The sequence below is a fragment of the Epinephelus lanceolatus genome, chromosome 19 (genome assembly GCF_041903045.1).
Source record: "Epinephelus lanceolatus isolate andai-2023 chromosome 19, ASM4190304v1, whole genome shotgun sequence".
NCBI lineage: Eukaryota > Metazoa > Chordata > Actinopteri > Perciformes > Serranidae > Epinephelus > Epinephelus lanceolatus.
Genome location: NC_135752.1, coordinates 20,130,892 through 20,155,570, shown reverse-complemented (window position 1 = coordinate 20,155,570; position 24,679 = coordinate 20,130,892). Strand labels below are relative to the sequence as shown.

Here is a 24,679-nt window from a genome sequence, read left to right as displayed (position 1 = left end):
TCAGAATAGTCCATTTTAGCATATTAAATTCTTATTATGTATTAATATTAAGATAAAATAATCCATTCATTGTCCCACAGTGGGGGGATTTGCAGTGCTACAGCAGCAATAACAAGAGGCATCAGTATAAAAAGGAAAGCTGTAATACATAGCCTAAATAAACACTATAAGCTAAAAAAACTGTTAAACTGTTAAATTTACATTATTGCACATAGGAAATATTGATATTACTGATACATTCATGTATAAGCAGCATTGTGATGTTGTAGCTGGTCAGTGCAGAACAAATTTCAACCAAACTATTGTTGGTTAGCTTCATATTTAATAATCTCTCATATTTATGAGATGGTCATAGTGTGAAATCTCACAAAGTATAGCAAAGTAACTATAATTAGGGTAAAAGCTGTCAAATAACGGTAATGGAGTAAGATAATCCCATTTGAAATGTGATGCAGTACAGGTTTAAAGTTGGATAATCTGAAAACCTACTGTACTTGAGTGAATGCATATGTGTAGATTTCAGGGATGCAGGGGACACATTCCCGCAGTATTTCAAAAATGTGCATTTGTCCCCCCCCAAATAAAAACATGGATGTAGCAGAGGACTTTTATTTTTTGACAAAATTTAAGATATTTACACAATAAATTGATGCAAAAAAGGCAACATTTGGTGCATAAAATTAGAAGAATGCAGGAAAATCAGTCTCTGATGTTTAATTCAGGAAGGGACCTTAAACCCCCCCCATTTCCATGCCCTTGAGTGACTTACTCTCCAAAACTGGAGGAAAGGAGAGAACAGATGCTGATAAACATTGTAAATTATATTCTGCAGGCTGCCCAGACACAAGATTTTCCTCTTTATAACCTTTGAAACCTTTATGCTGCGAGTTCACTATACGAAGTTGCAAAGGATAGACATAAAAGAAAACAAGGAAGGAAGCGGACAAGGACGTAGACAAGGAGGCTGCGTGCGTGTTGGAATGGGACACTGCTTTGTTCAACAGCAGGGGAGGGGGGGCATACGAGCACTCAGTTGCTTTGCCTGCTACAATCGGTGAATACAATCTGTTAGGGCGGGCAGTCCCGTCTTATCTTAGTGTAGCTACGGTGTAACGTATCCGTTATATATTTGTCTTTCCTGGACTTTAAGGAGCGCTATCAAGGGATGTCAAAGCGAGTACGAAGCAGAGAGGTCTGCGCTGATTGCAGTGCTCCGGGTAGGATGTCAAACAAGCTAGCTTTTAGCTGCCTAGCTAACCAGCTAACCCCTCACTACAACTTAACGTCCAGTTAGCTAACCTAGTTACCGTTACCAACCGCCGGTAACTGATTAGCAATTAACGTGATTGGTAGCTGTCGTGATTGTAAATGTTCTTCATGGGGAAACGTTTTCTCACGTATGTCGTGTCTGTTTTGTCTGTGTTATCACATTAACTTGTCTGCTTCTGAAACTCTTTGCTTAAATGATGGTTTATAGTGGTTAACCGTCAACGTCGGGTTAACGTTAGCTTAACCACATAAATTAGCTTGTTTAGCTAGCTTGCGAAGACTAATTTACAAGTAGCTAACTTGGTGTTGTCGCACAACAGACCCACGCCTGGTTGCATTTGTGATTGTGATTTTTGGATGTGTCGAAGACATCAGGAAGCAGCTAACCTGGAGGTGTAATTTGCTGTCATATAGCGTGTGTAACTGTGTGTTAAAGTGAACGTTATTAACCATTTAACATTAGACTGGGAGGTTAACTAACATTTGCATCTTATTGCAGAGCCACGCTGGGCCTCTGTCAACAGGGGTGTGTTGATTTGCGATGAGTGCTGCAGCATCCATCGAGGTCTGGGGCGACACAGCTCTCAAGTCCGACATCTGACTCATTCTTCGTGGCCACCCTCCCAGTTACAGGTGATGATACAAGGACACAGCCCCTACATACACCAGACATCAAGATGCAAATGCATAGAATCTAATGTGATAGATTATTCAGCGTATGCACAACCAAACACCTCAAATGACTAGAGGGCAACCTTATATATTATGCATATGGGTTAAGGTTAACTGTTCTGTGGTTTCATGTTTTAGATGGTCCAGACACTGTATGGCAATGGAGCTAATTCCATATGGGAGCATAGCCTTCTGGACCCTTCCTCCTCAGTGAGTGGGAAGCGCAAAGCCAACCCCCAGGACCGAGTTCAGTAAGTGCATTTAGGGATTTTAATGGATCAATGCCGATTTTGATATGCTTGTTTGGGCTTTGATATAAAACTCTATTGGCAACATTGATTTTCACGGTTAAGGTCAGTGAACATGCATAATTGGTTCTCTGTGCTATGGCATGACTCATGGCCCAGTCAGTCTCAAGTAACTCTGTTAAATGGCGTGACTTGATCTGTAGATGTGCAGATGGGAAATGCATAGGAGCTGAATGACTATGCAAGAAAGTGAATTTTAAAGTGTTAATGCAGCTTTTCCTTTATTTTAAATGTTTTTTAATAAGCAGCACATGCATACTGTAACCCAGAAGACATAACAAAAAACAAAATGAGAGATGTGATGCAGTCACCCACATCTTCTGCCAGGTATAAACACTGTGTCGCTCCAGTGTCTGCCTGGTGCAGTAAAGATAAACAGCCAGCCACATATAAACACAGCCACGCTGAGCCCGACCCTCACACTCTGAGCAAACACATTCAATCACCAGACAACAGACAGAAACAGACAGAGAGTACGCACTGCACCAAACAGGAGACAGTAATCCTTGATCCCAAATAAAGGTTTCAGGATGAATGCTCTTATTTGGGTGTCTTATTGGGGAAATTCTCAGGGGAGTTAAAGCCTTTTGAGGAGCTCAGAAACTAAACCTGTGTTTGACCAGAGGACTTGTAGGATAGACTCAGGTGTAAAACAGCAGGTCCCTTCCCGGGGGTTTGTACTCTCTGATGGTACGGGGACTATCAGGGTGGAGTTGTGTAAGTTGCTAAGTTGCTAACACAGACTCTGCAGCTGCTTCAACTTCCTTCATTCACAAAACAAGGAAGTATTCTAGTATTGATATTAGGGCTCGGGTGGAGTTTTGTCATTGTTTATTGACATTAAAAACAATTTAGGCTTTATTGTTGGCTTCCCCACTAGTATAGGATACTATACTGTCCTCTGTCTGTACAGAGATCAACAGAGACAAAGTTGGTCATATGACAGTGAGGAAGGAAAGATATGGTTAGAGTTCGGATAAGAATGTCTCCATGAATTTGCAGCCTTAATTGAAATGGGGAACCTTTTTTCAGTTTAAGGGACAGAAAGGTATCCAGAATCATGTTAAATGATATAGTGGAATAATTAATGGCTTAAATAAATAAATTGCTTTGCCACCAATCAAATACCCTATTTTCAATTCACGGATGCCGTATTTGATTTCAGTAGTAGACATCAGGACATTCCCAGTTGAGATATGTTTGATGGCTTTTGTCTTAAGCAAACATATAGTTGATTATATGAGAAGATAGTAACCTGAAAATAGCAATGGTGGTCCAGATTTCTAGTGTTCTTGGTTTTAAATATAAGTATCTGTCTTGTTTTCCAGTCCGAACAAGACAGAATTCATCAAGGCCAAATATCAGATGTTGGCGTATGTCCATCGGATGCCTTGTCGGGAAGATGACAGTGTAACCGCAAAAGACCTCAGCAAGGTGAGAACAATGTCTCTGGTTTTAGTGTTAACCTCTCTCCATTCTTTATTTGCCAGTATTTTTTTTAGATGCAATAATAATCCAACATTGTCCCATGAGGAATAAGCTTCATGAAGTGTAACTAATGGTGGTGTGATGAAATAAAGCCAGACGTTAGTTTTCTGAACACTACTAAGTGGCACTCACTTCTTTTACCATTGCACAACAAGTGCTTTTTGGTTTTTAACTGTGATATGTGACCACTTCCCTGAAATTTCGGAAATGGTTCTGCTTATTTATAGATTGATATTTAGCAGCAGTGCTGCTGTGACATCTGCCACTTACAATTTTTTGCACTGGTCACGCTAAGACTGTGACTATCATGTAGTATAATCTATCGACCTCAAGTCTTGTGACTGCTGCATCTATTTCAGTCTCTTCTTGGATTTGTGTTCTGAATTCTCTATTTATTCCTTGCATATAATTTAAGGACAAGCTGGATTATATGCTTATTAGTAGTAGGCATTTCAATAGCCATTTATGGTTGATTAACAGGAAAGTCTTTGTGATTTAGAAAGAGAGAGGTGCATGTAGGTGTATGCACAGAAGGCATAAAATCTGCTGTTGTCTGTAATGCACCCATGAATGTATATTGTCATGTCTGTGCACCTTTTAAAAATGATGCCAGCAGAAAAATACCACAATGCCACTCAGCTCTGGGCAGGTGTATCTAGGCATTCTGTGTGTACTGACATCACAATCAAACCACTTGTTTATCTCCTTTCAGCAACTCCACTCCAGTGTTAGGACCGGAAATCTGGAGACCTGCCTAAGACTCTTATCTTTGGGAGCACAGGCCAACTTCTTCCATCCAGTAAGTGTTGTGGAATAAACAAAGAGCACATTTTGCAATTTTAAAGTTGACATGATACTAATGCTTCATCACTGTGTTGTTTTGGGGACCACAGGAGAAAGGGAACACTCCACTACACATAGCAGCAAAGGCAGGACAAATGTTACAAGCAGAACTGTTGGCAGTTTATGGAGCTGATCCCGGGGCTCTGGACTCCAGTGGAAAGACCCCCATTGATTATGCAAGGTAAGACTTGAATTTGTTCTGCTATAAAATGTTTTTTTTATGAGCAGTGGGAAGTCTGTACCAACACTATATAATGTCACTAACACCTTACAGTTCTAGAGATGGCAAAAGTCAGAGTAAGTTCACAGCCTTTCTCCATCACCCTTGATTTCCGGTGCACTGTGGTTTAATCTCACACTGTTGGCGATGTTGAAAAACTTTGCAAACTGCCAACAGTTTTTACTGTTGTTGCTGTTCGCATGACTAACTTTTAGTGTTTCTGCAAGCATCGCCTTAACAGACACAGCCCAGCTCAGTGGTGGCTGTGCTACAGGAAATGATACACATCCTTTGGAGACTGAACACAGTCGTAGTGCACACAGAAACGGTGTATAACTTGTACTATTCATACATTGAGGTCTTAATAAGGAAATGATGCAAATAATGACTTGAAGGGGGAGTGACAGTAAGAAAACAAAAATGGGTTGAAAAAGTGTAGTTAGAAACCAAGGGCAAAAACACACTTCATCTGACATGGCTAAAATATTTAGCATTTCTAGCACTACAATGAACATTAGACACAGACACAGTGGCATTCTGTTAGAGTCTTAGTAATTCAATAAGAGTATGACTAACTGAGGCAGGGGGTGAAGGAAAAAAGTCCATAACACAGTGTGTTAGCTGACTCAGCTTGACTAGTTTTGTTGAGCAAAAGTTGGAATGAACACCTAGAAATAAAGAATAGATAAAAAAAGATGAAACTACTGGAGCTGACAGGGGTTTGTCATATTACACATTAGTATACATAATTTACAAAACAGATATTTGATTAAGACAATTTAGATTTCACAGCAATGTGAGGAAATAAATGATATACTTCATGGTGTTTGTGGCATAAGTCTAAGCATGATTAGTCACTATGGCCAGCGTACCCCTACACACTTTCTATTTCAATTTTACGCTCATTACTTAGACACTGAGTTAATTCCACCCTCTTAATTAAAAAGGAATTGTTGTGGACACACAGTTTCAGTTTCACGATATCCTACGTGAGGCATTCGGTAGCCATAGCATAATGCCATATTCCTGAAACACAACCTTTTATTTCTAATCTGTGCAGACAAGCTGGGCATCAGGAGCTGGCAGAGAGGCTAGTGGAGATACAGTATGAACTCACTGACCGGTTAACATTTTACCTTTGTGGTAGAAGACCAGGTAAGTTGGTGCATCAAGTGTAGCTGCTGCACGGCATTTTGGAGCTGAAGGTTTTGTTTTTAATGGTAGTTGCTCACGATCATGTCCATGTTGTGTTGTAGATCACAGAAACGGGCAACACTTCATCATTCCACAGATGGCAGACAGGTAATACTGATGTTTTAAGTTTGTTTCATATCTTTTAGTTACAAGAGCCAAGATCTTTTAATGCACAGAAAACAATCCCAAATGATACTATCGGCTCCGACAGGCTCCTGGCTACTAGTCAGTGCTATATGTTGTACTTAAAATAATGATCTTGTTTTTCCTATGCTGCATTCTTTTGATGGATAAGAAATAAGTAAGTATGTTTTACCATTGTCTGTCGCCTTGTTTGTGTGGAATTTTGTCAGCAGATCTATAAATTTGATTTTTTTTCTGCCCAAAGCAGCCTGGATTTGTCAGAATTTGCAAAAGCTGCAAAAAAGAAGCTCCAGTCGGTGAGAGATTTTTACATGTGATTCAAGGTCCAAAAGGCCAAAATTAAGCTGCTGTTCAATTATTTCAGATGTCAACCAGAAATTCTGCTTTATATTGTTCCAGCTAAGTAACCATCAGTTTGAAGAACTCGCCATGGATGTTTATGATGAAGTTGACAGAAGAGAAACAGATGCAGGTGAGGTTGACTTGTAAAAATATATCATGTATAAAGCTTTTTATGCCTGTATTTGAATTTCTATCTTTAACGTTATATCTTGTTTTGTGCTTTTTCAGTGTGGTTGGCCACTCAGAACCACAGCACACTCGTAACAGACACCACAGTTGTGCCTTTTCTGCCTGTCAATCCAGAGTACTCATCTACCAGAAACCAGGCAAGTGATGCACCAGTGGTTTAAACTTCAGTTTCTTGTGTGAATCCTGGATCTAACAGTGCTGCCGTATTTTTTTTCTGTTTGTATCTTGATGCATTTGTTTCCTCAGGGTCGTCAGAAATTGGCGAGGTTTAGTGCTCATGAATTTGCCACCCTGGTTATTGATATTCTAACTGACGCTAAGCGACGGCAGTGGGGTAACTCCTGCGACAGTCCCAAAGGTACAGTATATCCTTCAGTTTTTAGTTTTAACAGACCTTGAGTTTCCTTGCTAATGCACTCTTGTGTTGGGTTTTATTAATGCTTGTACTGCAGTAAATGTGTTCATTAGCATATACGCACAAGAAAAAAAAAGAACAAGCAGTGAAGAGAGCCTAAATTGGTTGCAAATAAGATGCAGGAACTCAGTGTTGACTACTGCATATAAATGTGGACCATGTGGGCTCAGTTATATAGGCCACCATTAGAATGTGGACCATATGTACTGATGTTTGTGCAGAAGTGGTGCCAAACACAGATTGTGAATTGGGGCTTTAATAATGAAAACGCCTACGTTCTTAAATTATAGAAGACCACATCACAGCCGGTTTGATTGTTAGGGGTTTAATAAATGAGAGCTAGCCCTGATTTTTGGATGCAGTGAATGAAAATAAAATGTGCTCCTTGAGCTGTTTGATTTATAAAGCAGGCTGTAGCCAGCAGGGCTTGTTTGATCTCCAGTGCTTTGATCTGGTGGTGTGCCCTCAGAAAATGTGGAGCTGATCCTTCAGGGAATGAACAGTCGCCACAACAGTGAGAGCCAGGACAATGACCAGCCTGATTATGACAGCGTGGCATCAGATGAAGATCCAGTGCAAGAGGCCACCTGTGGGGACAGCTGCAACGATGGAAGGACCAAGGTTCATGTCTTGTTTGAACCTACTACTGTTACAATATTTAAAGCAGCTCCTTGCTTTGCATTTTAAACTCATCAAATGTGCTCCTATGCTATGTCACATTCTGCTGCAGAGCTCAGAGTCGTCTGACCTTTCTGACGGACCTATCACAGTGCAGGAATTTATGGAGGTGAAGAGTGCCCTCACTGCATCTGAAGCCAAAATACAGCAGCTTCTTAAAGTCAATTGTCACCTCAGTGAGGAGCTGCGGTCGATGCAGAGCAAGGTATATCATTTCATATATAATTATACTGCAGATAGTTTATTCTCTTTTCTTTTGCTCGTGACACTTGCTCGTGTCGGTAGCCTTTACTTCCTCTTACTGTAGCTCTAAAACACAATTAGTGTGAAAATATAAGTCTGTGTGTGCAAGACTTGATCCTCCCCCATGTTACCAGAGACTTGTAGTAATTTGATTTCCCCCACATACATTAGTAATTTATGTTGAGGTCATGCCTGTTTGAATGTGTCAGACATTGCCTCCTCTCTTTTTAGAATTATACAATGTATAAATTATACAGTGTAAGAATTTGCAGTTGCAGTGAAGACCAGATTTTGACATATAAGTGGGTGAAAATGCCATAAGGTCATAATGCAATACGTGTTGGAATTTCAATTGAAATTCTTCACTGCTACAGAGAACATGGCTGCTATGTTTCTGGATGGGGTAAAATTCCTGTGGTAATAATTAACAATCACCAGACTTCCTCTGCTATGCTGCTCAGTGAAACGGCAACACAAGAGTGGATGTTATAATTCTTTATGGTTTAAAACTGAGTCACAAGTCAGATTTGTAATCACAGAGGACATTATGATCCATCACTGCAAATCTATAGAACCATCCTGCAGCCACCAGCCACAAACTACCTAAATGTTGCAGTAATTAGAGTCTGAGTGTGGGTGAATCACCAGAGTTAGGAACTCTGTCCTCTCCATTGCACAAGTGTCATTAAATTGGATCCCTGACACCTCCAGGCATGTAGCAAGCATTGGCAACAATCTCTATAGATTTTTTCCAAGCATGTTACATCACCCAGTTCTTTATCTCTTAAACTAGATCGTCCAGTGGTACTTAGCCATGCATGTTTTTTTGTTTTGTTTTGTTTTACTTGCGGAGGTTTTGAGGAAATCCTCCTCTGTTAAGATTTCTGCCATCCTCCAATACTTAATGACGCTAGAAAAAATACAACAGCAGCAACTGTTTCTTGACACAACATCCTGGTAATTCAGCAAAATATATCCACCCTAGTGTGGACTGTTTTCACTATTCTGTATGCCAATACATTTCTACCAAATACAGCGATATATAAATCTTTTAAGTGTTTTGCAATCACTTTTCAATCTGACTCAAATGTCTCTGGGAGGCATTAGCTTTTATCGGTATCTGACAGCTATCCAGTCTGTCTAAATATCAGATTTACACTTCGTCCAAATGAGTAAGTTTGATTGTTTTTAGTCTAAGTGACTAAGTATTAATGGGATTGTATTCTCTCACAGGCAACCACACTATCATTATAAGGGATGGGTATCGAAACAAGGTATTAAATGAGCCCTGGGGCTACATTATCAAAGACTGTAGTATTGATAAGCTCCAATGTTATCGGTTCTTTTATCAGTACTTTTTAATAACTTATTTTAATTCATTATCACCCTGCAGCCTCTCACCTGCGCTCTGGGCCGGGGCTGAACCCTTCCACATACACACACACACCCCCCCCCACACAAAATGGAGTAAAGTCAGTGCGCAGCAGAGAGGCTGTTGAAGATAACTCAAAAATTACTCGGGTTGATGGCAGCTACACTCGTGACTGCAAGTGCAATTAAATCGTCACAAGTAAAAAACCATTGCTTTATCAGCGCACGTGTAAACAGCACGCTAGTTTGGCTAATAGCAGATTGTTACACATAAGCTAAAATGGCAGTTGTCTGTATGTAGTATAAGCATTAGGCTTAGTTTGCTCCTTACCTTAAAATTGGGCAGTACGTTTAAACTAAGCTGTCAGCTGATGCAAACAGCCCTCTCTTTCTAAACCAGCGCTAATGTTATCCGCACGTGGTGAACAAATCAGCAGAGAGGGAGCAGGACAGAGGACAGGAGGAGTGACTTTACAGTGATTTGTAAACACAAGCCTTCACTTCACTCAGTATTGTGATGTCAGGAATGTTATTTATATAGTGACTTTGCTGTTGTAAAAAATACTGTTGCTGCTCTCAAGAAAGTAGTAGTATCGATAAAATCTTAATGTTACCTTTCCCTAATCATTTCTCTGTTTGCCCATCCTCAGTTGCTGCTACTAGATACTTAAGCGCCTGATAGTGTTGCCAAGTGTATCACCGTAGGGACAGACCAAATTTGCATGCTTAGAAAATATATTGTGTTAAAAAAAAGACAAGGTTTGTCACCTACGCACCCATTTTGGGAGATGGCAGTGTATCATTTGGCTTTCTTTTATGCGTCACAGTTCTCCAGCACCCAGTTTGTTTCTCTCCTCAGCTGTCTGAGAGAAAGTAACATAATGTGCTGCCTCCTCCTGCGGGTTTATTTACTCCTCAACCATACTGTTTTTTTATCTGACAAAAATGGCCATTCCAGTTTCTTATCTGCACCCACCAAAACCTGTAGTGCTGACACAGTGGGACCCCAAGGCATTTCCGAACAAATCAGTTAAACAGCCTCTTAAATCTCCTCTTTTAATATTCATGTGTTGTTTATTGTCACAGTCAGACACATTAATTAGAGAAAGGGACCAAACTGTAGGCAACACCCCTTTTGTGTTAGCCTGGTAGTTCTGACCTCTCTGTCTTTGCTCTTCACGCATCATAGGTCTTGTACTTTATCTTATGTCCCCAAAGTTAATATGTTGTCTTTATGATAATTTACATATTTAGACTGAAAGCTGCACAAGTCATGTTTCCTTGGCTCTTTTCAGTTTCTAAGTGTGTTACATGTAAATAAGGGCAATCACTGATACTGCACTTTCTCAATGTGTATTTCAGGTGTTGTTATCAACACAGTGTCAGCATTTGTAAAAGAACAAACCCTTCTGTTGTGAGAAAAACTTAGAAGAGAAACCAAAAACAAAACAGAGGTGATGATAAACTCAACACAGAGGAATTGGGCCTCTCCCAGAGGCTTAGCCGTATTCTACTCTATTATTGATGTCTGGCCGAGCTTTTGTAAGGAGATCATCCCCCAGCTAGAGCTGACTTGAAAGATGTTTTGTTCCCTTCAGCTGAACTCCCTGCAGACTGAAAACACAACACTGCGATGGCAAACCCCCAGCGGACAACAACACCTCCAGGGGCCCTTTGGTCGACACCCACCCCGCGGAGGTCGCGCCATGTCCATGTACGAGACAGGCTCCTCTCCGAGGCAGTACCCCAACCGAGTCGAAACAGCTCGGCATGAGGACGGAGTCATTTTACAACCCTTCCCGACCAATGTAAGCACAGAGGCACCAATGTTCCTGCTGGATTGCCATCCCGAGACATAATGATGATGCCTGGCTTGGGGCTGGTGTTGGTTTTTCATTCATTCATTAAGTCATTCATTCATTGCATCTCATTAGAGTATGCTCAACTTGGTTTGACCCCTTTCTAGATTGGGAGGGGTCCTTTGGGGACGGCTGCTTCCTCCCTCCCTACCTTCCCCTCTTCCCTGTCCTGGTCGTGGGATGAGCGATCTCGAAGGGTTAAGTACTTGAGTTCCCCTCGGTTCAGAGGCAGCCCCGGGGGACGGCGAAACCTGTCCCCCTGCTTGATCCCACAGTCTTCTCTCTCCTGACCTCTGTCTTCAAACTGCTTTGTATCAGTATCGCCTGCCTGCCTGCATGCACCACAGTGCCTCTGCTTCAGTTCAGTTATCTGGACAACTTTGGATGTTTACTTGAGCCAAAGCAGCTATGGTTAAAGCCAAAGTGATGATGAGATGTTGTACCAGAGAAAGCTGTTTGATTGATCAGACAGAGGAGTCCAATATCTATGAAAGAAAAATCACAATGTGCTTATTAGTCACAGCCACTGATAAGTGCACCCACAGTAAACATCAGGATTTCTTCGCATCTACTAATCGCATCCACTGTTCCAGCACAGTGACCTGGATTGATGTTTCCTGTCTTTTTCTCTTCATCTGCTTTGAAACCAAATGTTGACAACATGTGTTTGATTTCAGAAATGCATGATTCTGATTTGTATGTGCCTACAGTTGCTCTGGTACTGTGTTTGTGTTGATCATATAAAGTATATATAATCAGAAACAGTTGATTGATGGTAATCTACCGATGCCTCTGTAGGGCTGCAGTCTGGAAGGACAGAGTATCATGCTGGAGAATGATTACGACACTACGCCCAACCACTCTGAACTGGAGGAGACTGGGTAAGAACGTGCCTTAGCTTTGTACCCACCTTTTGCAAAATGGCACTGATTGTGTAACTCATTTTGGATTTTGTTGTTTATATGTTTTTAAAAAAATTGTGGATTTTAAACACAGTTTTCACGGCAAACGTTTGTAAATATTTGTATATTTTGATAAGTGTTACCACACAAAAAATGCCATGTGTTTCTTCAAATATATTTTTTAAAATTTTTATTTCGTACAAAATTTGAGCACATTTCTTTCATCACATCGTAGTTACAAAGTGTTTCTTTTTTTTCTCCCTTTTTCTTTGAAGGTAAAGTGACAAAATATTTAAATACAGATAAAACATTTGTTAGATGACTATGCCTTCAAAAACAGTCCTTGTGGTACGATAATATTATAATATTTCAACCCATGAGAAAACATATTGGTAAAAAAAATAATAAAAATAATATAAGTAAGTAAAAAAATAAAAATTCACCCTTAAAAAAATAAAAGAATAGGTAAATAGTTTAAGATAAAACAAAGCAATAATAATAAGTACCACTTATAGAATCAATTAATTTTTGTACCTTCATACATAATTTGATTCTTCAGATAATTCAAAAATTGTTTTATTTATTTATTTTTGTTAAACACTAACTCTTTAAAGTGATTTATATCATGCATCTCATAGTTACAGGATGTACGCAGTGTTTACTGAAATAGAAATGTTAAAGGGAAGTGAAGCGATGGAGTAAGAAATGAACTTTGAACTCAAGTTAAATGGGACGATTTTTCTTCTTGTTTCTGGTGCTGCAGATTATGACATCATTGTTGCAGAAGCTTACAAAGTTAAAGGTCACACAAACAGTGAGCAACAAGCTAGACTAATATTAGTTTTGACATATCTTGAGAAAGAGTTTCTGATTGGAACAGTCTGGCTGTACTGGACTGATTAAACATGTTAGGACTTGCACCTGTCTGACGTAAGCTACCTGTTGCAAAAAATCAACACGAGACAGAGCCAGTGGCCTTCGGTTGTTCTTTTGCCTTTTACGCACATGTAGGGCTGATGATTGACACTGTTATCAACTATTTGTAGAGTAGATTTAAATGAATGGATCCAGTTCTCCACTATTTATTTTTACGTCAACGACTGTTATATTATTTTCAGTTTTATTGAAAGGTTCAGTGTGTAGGATTTAGGGGAGAATATTCGCATAAATTGTACATATTTATTAGTGTAAAAGAGCCTGAAACTCATAATGATTGTGGTGGTTTTGTGACCTTAGAATGAGCCATTTATATCTACATTTGGAGCAGGCCCCTTTCCACATAGCCATGTTCTTTCTACAGCAGTGCACAATGAACAAACCAAGCCCTAACTTTACATCGGGTCATTTGGGTTTTTGTTTCAGCCACTGTAGTTCCTTCTACACACTTGGCACACGGAAGAGGTTTCACTTGGTTGCAGCCTGCATCCTCACTGCTAGTGTGAGGCTTATGAATGCTCTGGCTTGCACTTTATACAGCTGCGACTGCATGCAGCTGTTGATGCACTATTACACACTTTACCATGCTGCTTGGTTTTAACTATGTGTTGTATTTATTATAGGCTTTTAGGTTACTTAATTATTTATAATAAATCTATCTTAAATGTTATTTATTCTGTATGCTGCTGGACCTGGGTAATACATTTAATTCCCTCATGCTCTTTAACATGTTTGAATGACAATCCACTGAATCTTGGACCTTGAACCTTTAATTTACAGTCAGTATACTTACTGCAAACCAGTTAGAGTACATATAGCTGTAAGCTGTAACATTTTTTTTGTTCATTTGTAGCAGCCCTCTTCCAGCCTCTGAAGCAGTGGAGCCTGGGGAGGAGGCTGAGGAAGATGCCACCCTGCCATGCACAGAGGACGTCATCTGTAAGACAGAGCAGATCACTAAGAATATACAGGAGCTTCTGAGAGCTGCCCAAGAGACCAAACATGAAAGGTAGTCTATGATTAATAGATACGTAATATAAGTAAAAAGTATAAAATTTGTCAACATCAAGTATATTCAAAGTTGGTTAATGATTCGTAAAAGTCAGACCTCTTCATTATTTAATGCAGCTTGAACTCTACTCAGACACAGCTGTATTTCTGTCACTCTGTCTGTCCTTTAAAAAGGGTAAATGGCGTTCCGTCCTCCGTCTCAGCTGCTTCTCGGTCACTTGTTTTCAATTGTTGTCCTCCGGGCTCTGCCAGCTTTCATTTAGTCTAGCCAGCTAACCACAGACAGATTTACACCTGAGTTGCAAGGCGATTGCAGTAATATCATGAACCAGCAGCACTCTTGGTCTCAAAGAACTGCAGTGAAAGCCTCTGATATTTAGCCTCACAGACTGGCCTCTGTGCTTGTGGCCTAGAAATGGCATGTCTGCTGGGGGTAGGCCTTGGGTTTTTAAACACAGCTGACAGGAAACACCACACGGTCATGTATTCCCCTGTGAGCTGCCAAATCCTCAGCGAGTTAGTCAATGAGGTTTCATCCATGTATTCATTTCCTGTTTTTAAGTTATACATTACTGTACTGTCCTGTTTTGTTTATCTTGATGTTAGATATTAACCATTTTACTTCCTTCCAGTTTAAATATATGTATAAATATTTTTAAATGGACACTGACCGCTTTATGAAGAGGTATTAATGAGGTTATTTCATGGAAATGTTGCCCTTTTTTGTGTTTAATTTTGTGAGGAATGTTGTAGCTGACTGTTACAAAGTGGCTCCAAACCAAACATTATGTGCACAAATAGTATAATAATTAATATTTATACTATAGTTATCTCTCCAGGTCTAATGCAGGCCTTCACAGCTTGATTTATGGCTTCCTCTGGTAGGATATTGCTCTCTGTGGCCCATAAAAGTGCTTTCAGTTTGAGTATAAGTCATGATGTTGATGTATTTATTGTTTCATCTGGTGTGACTGAAATTAAGGCAGTTAATTTTGAAGCCTTAACACAGCGCTGTCGACTAACCCGCGTTGTATTTGCTTATTCTTAGCACCTTTTGTGACACATTTCACCCAAGCTGGCTATCTCAGTTCAGTCACGTAATCATACAGAAGATAGGCAGACATTTTAACTGTTTACTTAAATGGGAATTTGCATAAACTGGTAGATGTTTCACATCGATGCTTGATATATTGCACAGGAGTGGTTGGTCACCCATTCAGCCTTTTGTGTTTATCTCCCGCAGCTTCCTGCCTTGTTCAGAGAAAATCTGCATGGCTGTGACAGAGATGGCCGCCCTGTTTCCCAAGGTAAGATGACTCCTACCAACAGCTTGACATCCCTCCCCCCGAGCAATTAAGGGATTTGTTGTTTGTTTGAAAACAGCCAAAGGCAATCTTGTATTACTTGTTTGGATCGGGAGGGCCCTGCTCATTGCATTACTTCGTTTTATATTTACCATTTATTGGATTACTTTGTTTTATGTTTACTCACACACACACAGCCCGCTGACCACAATGAGGGTTTATTTATGGGGGTTGTCAAGTCAGTCCCTTATCGAGTCTCCATCATCCCTCCTTTCCCCTCACAGAGGCCGTCCTCGGAGACCGTGCGAGGGTCTCTGTGTCTGCTCACTTCGAGCGCCAGCCGGCTCCACGGAGAGTGCCAAAAGGCCGCGGAGCACAACCCCTGCCCATCGGACATCCAGCTGGTCACTCAGCAGGTCATCCAGTGCGCATATGACATTGCCAAAGCCGCCAAGCAACTTGTCACTGTGACAACCAAAGAAAACAACAACTAACTAAAAACCCAAAGACATTGCTGATACCAGTATAATTTATTATCAATGATGCTCCTAATTTCAACTAAATCAGTGTTAACACCATCTTTTTGTTTTCCCAAATTAATCAGTGTAAGCATTTCCGTACATTCCTTTAAAAAAAAAAAATAAGATGCAAAATTACAGGTCTATCAAAACATGTATTTATTTTGTTGTTTTTGTATCATGGTAATCAAACATCTTTATGCTGTAGGACAGAAGCTGTTACTATTCCTTCCCTCACAAAAAGATAATCCACAAAAAATCCAACAGTACAATGTTGTGTATATACAAAGCAATTAGAACAACAAGCAGATGAGCCTCCTACATTGTACTTGTCCAGACAGAGGTCATCATTTGTGCTCCTTGAAGCTGGGTGTCTGGCGTGGCTGAGCTGCCTGAGGGGACAAAAGTCTGCGAGACACCTGGCGTCATGGATCAGAATAGATTAACCTTAATCTACACCACTGACATCATTTTTTTATTTTCCTTTTAGTCATTTTTAAATGTTTTTAAGATGCAATGACAGTATTTTAATCTCGAACCATTGTGACGCCACTTGCTTAGAGTTAAACGTTTGTTTAGTGAGCAAACTGTGATTATAAAAGTAGCTTCAGTGCGTCGAGCACCGTGTAAGGCCAGCAGTACCAAGAGTGTGCAAACCTTCATTCCATCCAGCAGCTCCAGCAGGTGATTCCACTGTTCAGTAAAGTATCGGTAGTTTTTGGAGTTGAAATGTTACAGCCATACTTCTGATGTTGTGTGCGTGGGTGTGGGTGTGGGTGTGTGTGTGTGTATGCGTGTGTGGGCGCAGTTGTCACAGAAATGGCCTGGATGGCCCGTGTGAAATCCATTTTGAATCAATTTTAATAGCATTATGCAAATATATAAGATGTATGTATCAATGTAATTCTTTATCAAAATAACCCAAATGCTATTCTATTTATAAACTGTATGTCATACCTGTAAGAAAATATCAATGTTTATTTTCATAAGCTTTTGTTTAACATGATGCTCCGCACAGACTAACTTTTGTTCTGAGGTTTGGGACATCTCAGCTGGCAGTAAGTTATGGGCAACTTGTGATCTCTGTTTATTTGATGTGCTGCTGTAACTCCAGTGTGTTAGATGCTGCCTGTGGTCACATACGTACAGCTATGGTTTACAATCACTGATAAAGTCAATGTGCCCTCAAAGTTAGAGTACCTGTTGTAGATCTCGGGTCTAATGTGTCACTCGTTCTTGTGAGCCAGATCAGTTTCAACCAGGGGTGGAAAGACAACCAGAATACCCAGCACAAGAAGAGTACAGTTAACTCAAGTAGAAGTAAGGTTACCTGTGTTGGAAGATGTTCAATGCAAAGTATAAAGTGTCACTTTTGAAGACGGTTGCATAGTTACATCTGGTCAGCATGAAAGAGCTGATGCAGCTGTAACTCTTTTATGAATTTGCAATCTCTCTCACATTCAGTGGTAATTTCTGAAGTGGCAAACTTCTTGTCATCTTTAAAAGCTTTCTCAGAAGACTACCTAATGAGGTAGAAAACGTTCCACGCAAACAGCAGTGTGTCATGGTTAAGTATTAAAGGAATACTTCACCCACAAAATGACCATTTGTGAATCAATAGTTATGCCGTGTTACCATTAATTTGTGAAGAAAACTTTGCTTTTATTGCATGTCTCCATTGAAAATGGCTAATGAATTCATTGATCGATAGGCGACCACATTTAACAACAGCAAAACTATATCAAAGCATCAGTTTGCAAACTCTCTCATAACTCGTGCAGAACAATCCAGATCTCATTTATCAAGTTGTAAGCTCAGTACTTCCTGAACACATGAATCTTTGATAAATCTTACAATTAGAATTAAACTTAAATTAGAATTAAACTTAAAGTGAGACTTATATATGCTCTCTTCAAAGCCACACTCCAATAGTAAGGTTTTTTAGTACCGGGAATTTTTCTTAATGATTCAAGGTAGCATGGCATGACTAATTGTTTTACAAACGGTAATTTTGTAGGTGAAGTGTTTCTTTAAATTTTCCTTAAATCTTATTCAGGAGAGGTTATTACACAATTATAGTGTCTTCTGATCATTTAAAAAAGACTTAAAATTGATCTTTCAACTACATTTCATGTTTGCTTTTGTTGATTAATGTATATTTTTACCTATTTTGTTGAAATCTTTTTTTTTTTAAACTATATTTTTTGTTTTATCCTTTGTATGGTGGTCTGATAAGGGATCCCGTCATTCATTTTCCTTTTTCCACTGATGTTCTTATTGCAAAACTGTAGCCACATAGTATAATGGTAAAAGCCTAAAATGTAGTGTAATAGTGGCCCAAGTAGGGAACAGTCAGAACCCTGTCAGTAAACTCAGAAATGTCCATTACACTTCAACATCTATATAAAGTTTGCAAAATTAGTCCCAATAAGTTGGAGGCCTTACCAGACCACATAAGACTGTTTTGGCAAAACCCCTGAGTGTAATGAACTGAGCAACAGTGCACTTTATTATTCATGAGTTCTTTTCATTTGTAAGAGAAAGAATATGCTACTTCTTTTTTCACATTACATAGCCTCGCTCAGTGTTGGGAACCTTACTTTTGAAATGTAATAGGTTACAGATCACTAGTTACCCTGTTAATAATGATAAGTAATAAGTAATGTAACTTTTTAAATGACTTAATCAAAGTAATGTAACTTATTGCATTTGATTACTTTTGTAACAGGTGTTTTAAATAGGACAGTAAAGCTGAAAAATGTCCAGAAATAGCAAAAAGATGCAAAGCAACAGAATGAACATTATATGTCACATATTCTGTATTATTACTGTAAAATATTTTTTATTAATAACTTCAATTTAATGACATATTTTTCCCAGTAGTATCTTAGTATTCACTTTGTAATTTAATTACATGTAACTAGTTACTATGTCTCATATTTAGGAGTTTGCCTTTGTCAACTATTGGATCTTTTTACCTATTTTGTTTATTATTTTGTGACCCTATATTTTTAAATTTATTGTATGGTGGTCTGCTGAGAAAAGTAGTCATACAGACTGTCTTGTGATGAGCCACCAATAAGGCCTACTTTTTTTTTCCTTATTGCACTGATGTTATCAGTGCAAGACTATGAAACTTTTGTCAAACAGCCACCTTAACCAGTTCCTCCTCAACACTGGTATCATCTCAAATCTTCCTGATTAGGCCAGTAGTTCCAGTAGTTACTTTCCAACACTGGTCTCCCTTTAAGTCTTTCTTATTGGTCCATAAGTGAGTAATCTACTGTGCTACATTATTATAAACCGAAAGAACTGATTAGCTACTTTCCACAGTAGTTACAGAAATGACTGCGTGTATTCAGTAACTTTCCACCTCTGGTTCCAACCCTGACATTAACTCCCTGTAACTTCTAGCCTCCCACTGCCTCTGTGGTTGAAAACAATCCCTGCCTTAGGTTTAATAAAGTATAATTCATACCTCAAGCGGCTCTTTGTCGTGTTTGTGTACGCACCGAGGACAAACGGCGGTTTTCAACACGCCCATGTATAATTCCCCACCTGTTGGAGAAGGACGAAAGTGATAGGGGCTGGTGGCGCTTCCCCACCCATCCGACAAGGACAAGAGTTCCGGGTTCTTCTCAGCCGAAAGCTGCTCGCGACTGCCCGCGTTATCACGGCGCTCACACGGCGGGGACCATGACTCTTTTACTGGATAACCAATTCAAAGATCTACCTCCTGACAAGGCGGTGGACACAAAGTTGTTCCTGGAGACTGTGTCTCATATTCCTGCATTTTTTGGTGAGTATACATCCGCTTAAACTCGATAACTTACCATGATAGAGTGTGTGTTGTCGCGGTTCATACTTGTTCCTCTTGACATGTTTGACTTGTCAGCAGTCAGAGCCCAGGACGTGGTTATTTCACACATACCACAAGTGGAGCTGCTGGGTCACGAACCAGCTGCGGCAGTTGAGCCTATAGAGAAACTCTTTGTTTACTCATTGACAGAGCACACATTGGCCTCATTGTGCTTTAACTGACACTATGCATTCACTGCATTTTCCCCACTCTGTGTTTGTACCTAAAGGCTGATTTGTATTCCCTCTCCCCTCTGAGCCTGTGACATGTGTGATGAAGTCATTCATATTTTATTGCTTTGCTCTCAAATGTCTGTTTCTCTTCCAGACTGCTTGGGATCAAGTGTATTTTCAGTCATCAAATCAGACATTAATGGCAATATAATGGTAAGACACAGCTGCGTCTGTGTAGTTTTATGCCTCTGCTTGTGCACTGGGGTGTTTATACCACTGTTAGGAATACTTAAATATGACATGGAGATTGTGCAATGCAAACTCAACCCAAATGTGCATTTTTCAGAAAATTAAAGCAGTGTATCAGAAGGATCCTGCCAAGTATATCACCCTGCAGGACATTGTGGTTGCAGAGCGAGAAGCCCATGCGAAGGAATGGCCTAAAGTTGGAGCAACATTGGCTCTGATGTGGCTGAAAAGGTGAGCACTCCCTGCTCTTAATGTTATGTCACACTCTATGTTGAACTTTCAGCTGCTTAACTGTATTTTACAGTATTAGTTTTAAATACTGGGTCTCTCCTGCAGGGGTCTCCGTTTCATACAAATCCTGCTGCAGAGTTTGGCAGATGGAGAAGTGGATGAGAACAACCCCAACCTAATTCGGGTTAATGTCACCAAAGCCTACGAACAGGCACTGAAGAAATACCATGGCTGGGTTGTTCAAAGGATTTTCAATGTGAAGAAAATCTCTTCTTTCCTGTTATTGTTAATAATTTATTGTATAATCAGGGGGTGTCACCTTGACCTTAAGTGCCTGTGTTTTTCCATACATTTCCACTCCTGTGTGGTAATACTGGCATCACCACACCACACTAAAGTGGAAGCTATTGAAGAAGCACTTTAACTATTTCCTGCCTTAGCAATACGATTCCATCATTATTATTGCAAGATAGAAGTGTGATGCAAATTATTTTATTCTAAAGCTGCCGTTTGGACAATATTTTTGCACAATGTTCAGTATCCTACCACAATATGTATTTGTTTTTTCAGAGAACTGAATTGTGGTCAGGGTGAAAAGCCTCTGATGCAGCATTTTACATGCATCAGCTACTCACTGTTTAATTTGCTCCTAAAAATCTGGCACCTCTTTGGCCGCAATCACACAGAAACAGTTTCGCAATTTGCAAAACACGACGCGCGCCACACGGACTCACCTCCTTATTCTAACCTTCCCATATAATTAATCTACCATTTATTTATTTTAGTTACATGACAGTAATTAACATCTAGTTCCTAAGATTTTCAGGCAGAGGGTACTTCCTCTAGCTCTGGTTGAGGGTGAGAGGCTGTCAGCAAATACTTTGCCAGGCACAGAGAAACTGAGATCTGTGTGGGTACATGAGACACTAAAAAAGAGGGTGGATCACGGGGAGTACCACCAGCTGGTCCAGGAGCTTCGCCTCCATGATGGCCATATCCAGGCATATTTTTGCCACCAGTTTCTCCTCCGGGGCCTATGTTTGACACCCCAGGCAATATAATAACCACACTAGCTAATCGAAGCTGTAGTTTGTGTTGTTGAATTAATGGATTGCATTAAATAAGGTGTTTCTGTTATTTTGTTCACCAGCAACACCATATTCTTCGCTATTGCATTATACTTTACGTGTTAATGTTGTGCCCCTACCTACATCTGGACAATATATTGATATTATATCAATATCATGATAGTGAGACTAGACATTGTCTCAGATTTTGGATATCATAATATTGTGCTTCCTTTGCCTAGTTTTAAAGGCTTCATTACAGTAAAGTGATGTCATTTTATTATTCTCCTTTACCCACTTGGTCATTATATCCACAATATTGATGATTATTGATCAAACATTTTGTAAATATTTTCAGAAAGCACCAATAGTCAATCCTGTCATATCCTCGCAATATCCATATAGAGGTGTCTGGTCAAAAATATTGTGATATTTGATTCTCTCTATCACTCAGCCCTACCCACACCATGTATTAAAGTGTACTTTTCTTATTTTACTCACATATGTGATAATCTTAAATGTTTCTTTTTGTCCGTTGCAGGTAGCGTTACTTGCAGCTCCCTACAAATCAAACTTCCTCAAAGCTCTGTCAAAAGGAGAGGAAGTGAAAGAAGAGGTCTGTCTGGCAAACGTGCGTCAGTTCCTGGTTAATTACACCGCCACTGTAGATGCCATCTACGAGATGTACGCAGATCTAAACGCAGAGCTGGACTACACTGTTTGATGTCCCTGGACATCTGTCAGACAAGTCCAGTTTTCACAGGTGTTTTTAATAAGATTGTGTGTTTTTTTTTCTTTGAGTGTGGTATTTATTACTTTGATTATGCCTTACTAAATCTTATTATTGTATATTTTGGTCTTAAAATGATGAAAATGCCTTAAATTTATTCTTATAGCAGAAGGTTGTGTGCTGTTTTTGTATATAATTTCAAGTTACTACAGGATTGTTGAAGTAACAGTGCTGCTCTCACTCTAACGCAGAATGATGTTATTGTGTGGGTTGCTGCTTTATTTATGACATTTAACAGGTGGCTTCTCACCTGTTACACCAAAGAGGAATACAAGACTGAAAGTACTGTTAATATTACAGAAAACTAATTCTGATGATGCCTCACATTCAGATGTCCTCTGCCTCTTGAGCCATGGAGTTACCTCTGCTGTTGACCTCGTCGCAGCAGCCTCCAGTAGTCATTTTAAATTTTAACTGTTCATTTTTTGGTGTGCATTAATCCACGTATGCCTTGGTGATGCTGTACGGATACACAGTGTTTTCAAAGTGAGCTCAGTATCTGTGTATTTGCAATACTATTTTACCGGCAAAGCAAAAGTAAGAAGAGCCAGAACTATTTTTCCTCCGAGGGCTTAACTTGTGTGCAGTCAGTGGTTTGTCTGTGTTTGCAGAAGGTGTGGTTCACTTGTGTTTGTTTTGTATGTATTCTTCTGCAGCCTTTTTTGAGCCTGTCGGAACTCACTTAACTTCTTTTACATAACCATTACAATGTCAAATAATGTTTTTCATGTGAGCAGACAGCACATCATGTGGACATTTATTAATAACTTATTAATTAGATCTGCATTTTCTGTACAAATACTTATAGATAGGCTGTTTGTTCTTGCATTTTAAACTATGAACAATTTTTTTAGCACCAAATCTTAATGTGTGACAAAAATAAGTGTGATATGTATTATTAATAATAATAATAATAATTCAGTAATAAATGAATGAATTAATAAATGAATGAACTACTCTTAACTAATAAAAATCTTATCTACAGTTCATGAGTTGTACTCTAGGTGGCAGTATTTATTCAGCTTTTGTCTGTTAATCACATTTGTGGTGCCAGCACTGCATGAAATATTTTAAATTATGCACGAGTTGAAATCATACACTAAATGCAGTGTAGATACAGTTGCAGTCTTTGCCAAGTGAGATCTTAAATCACTCAAAACAGCAGTTCGGATATACGTTTGTTAATTTGCAAGAGCAGCTATGTGCATTTTCATAAGCTCTTTTGGTGCACCATGATTTAATTTGCTCTCAGCGCAAATATTTTTTAGGCTGATTGCAGGAAAAGAAATGTTAACACGGATGATTTTAAACACAAATTTTCTCAAACATCAGCAGTAAATTGGAGGGAAATCCTCGCTCTTCTTCATGTCTCCTAATCCCCCAGATCGACCAACCTATTCCTCTGCCCAGTCTTACTTATCTGAAGTGTGTCCCAGAGGCCGGAGTGGCTCTGGTTCCTCTCCCTCAGGAGCCTGAGCTAATCGTCTCTGAGTGAGAGCAAGAGGAGCATGTCTGTAATCCTGTAGGTTTATCAGCAGAGCAGCCCGGCCTGTCCCCGCTGATAGATAGGATGGAAAAGCTCCAAACGAAACCAGAGCACAATAGGCTAAAGACAGGAAATCATTTACAACAATGCCTCAATGACAAAGCCACTGACCTTTAACTCTGAAATATTTGTTATCTGCAATGAGGTCATCAATTGAATATTGCAGTTTTTATTCCCAGCAGTGCATCTAATGCCATTATTCACGCCATCGAGCTTATTTGTTTTGCAATGGACTACTTAAAATGGGTGCGCGTTTTATGTCTATGGTGACCTAAACCACATTACTGCTATAGCATCCAATTTAGGAGGACAAATGAAGCAAAATAAGAGGTGCAGGCACGCTGCCATCGAAGATTAGCAATTCAATAGCTGAGTAACAGCATTTCTACATAATGTGAGCAGTAATATTCCTCTGGATTTATCTTCAGGAAAGCATCTATTTTTCATACACAAATATAATATAAGAGAAAGAGAGGGCCTGTATATTTTCATTTACACATGCGTTTTGAAATATTCAACGGCTTCCTTGAGCATCGGCCATCCATCCACACTAACGTAATTCACCGTGATAACAGAATTAGCACTTTCAACTCATTTATATAGGAACCAGTACAATATCTTTGAGCAAAGGATCGTTTTACATTACATTATAAAGCTGACATCCTCCAGTGAAAAGAGAGATCTTAATAAAATGAGATCTGAGACTGGGAAAAAAAAGACATCTGCCAGGTGGTTAAGCCTTAAATCCCTTTGCAATAACACCAGGAAAATGTCTCATCTTTCCACAACTAGTTTATCATTCATGAGTATAATAAAACCATCTTCTCGGGCTGCATGTCTGGCACATAATAACTAATA

General features: G+C 39.5%; 2 protein-coding genes and 1 long non-coding RNA gene across 5 annotated transcripts; 2 read left to right on the top strand and 1 right to left on the bottom strand.

Moving 5' to 3' along the window:
* Window positions 1–1,007: 1,007 nt before the first annotated feature.
* Window positions 1,008–19,389, top strand: git2b (G protein-coupled receptor kinase interacting ArfGAP 2b). 3 transcript variants are annotated; one of them, XM_033646601.2, is made up of 20 exons: window positions 1,008–1,217; window positions 1,769–1,902; window positions 2,080–2,192; window positions 3,578–3,683; window positions 4,450–4,536; window positions 4,631–4,761; window positions 5,861–5,955; window positions 6,057–6,102; window positions 6,383–6,434; window positions 6,538–6,610; window positions 6,709–6,806; window positions 6,916–7,027; window positions 7,554–7,705; window positions 7,815–7,967; window positions 10,975–11,184; window positions 11,343–11,432; window positions 12,034–12,116; window positions 13,927–14,082; window positions 15,328–15,391; window positions 15,673–19,389. In XM_033646601.2, the coding sequence occupies exons 1-20, from the start codon at window positions 1,166–1,168 to the stop codon at window positions 15,880–15,882; spliced, it is 2,217 nt and encodes a 738-aa protein (XP_033502492.1). In that variant the 5' UTR covers window positions 1,008–1,165; the 3' UTR covers window positions 15,883–19,389. The 3 variants fall into 3 exon arrangements, with proteins under 3 accessions (XP_033502492.1, XP_033502494.1, XP_078017980.1); XM_033646603.2 differs by lacking the exon at window positions 11,343–11,432; XM_078161854.1 differs by lacking the exons at window positions 10,975–11,184; window positions 11,343–11,432.
* Window positions 12,058–15,712, bottom strand: LOC144458712 (uncharacterized). The gene is made up of 2 exons (XR_013488094.1): window positions 15,576–15,712; window positions 12,058–14,010 (listed from the first exon to the last, which is right to left on the bottom strand). It is a non-coding gene; the product is annotated as an uncharacterized LOC144458712 (long non-coding RNA).
* Window positions 19,390–19,497: 108 nt separating the features above from the next.
* Window positions 19,498–23,264, top strand: LOC117269540 (glycolipid transfer protein-like). The gene is made up of 5 exons (XM_033646605.2): window positions 19,498–19,705; window positions 20,093–20,151; window positions 20,285–20,418; window positions 20,524–20,674; window positions 22,027–23,264. Exons 1-5 carry the CDS (start codon window positions 19,603–19,605, stop codon window positions 22,207–22,209), a joined length of 630 nt encoding a protein of 209 aa, XP_033502496.1. The 5' UTR covers window positions 19,498–19,602; the 3' UTR covers window positions 22,210–23,264.
* Window positions 23,265–24,679: the final 1,415 nt, after the last annotated feature.

Coding starts and splice junctions, on each gene's coding strand:
- git2b (XM_033646601.2), top strand. CDS start 1,166: ATGTCAAAGCGAGTACGAAGCAGAGAGGTCTGCGCTGATTGCAGTGCT. Junction 12,117..13,926: donor TCTGAACTGGAGGAGACTGG/GTAAGAACGTGC, acceptor GTTCATTTGTAG/CAGCCCTCTTCCAGCCTCTG. Junction 14,083..15,327: donor CAAGAGACCAAACATGAAAG/GTAGTCTATGAT, acceptor TATCTCCCGCAG/CTTCCTGCCTTGTTCAGAGA.
- LOC117269540 (XM_033646605.2), top strand. CDS start 19,603: ATGACTCTTTTACTGGATAACCAATTCAAAGATCTACCTCCTGACAAG. Junction 19,706..20,092: donor TCATATTCCTGCATTTTTTG/GTGAGTATACAT, acceptor TTTCTCTTCCAG/ACTGCTTGGGATCAAGTGTA. Junction 20,419..20,523: donor GCTCTGATGTGGCTGAAAAG/GTGAGCACTCCC, acceptor TCTCTCCTGCAG/GGGTCTCCGTTTCATACAAA.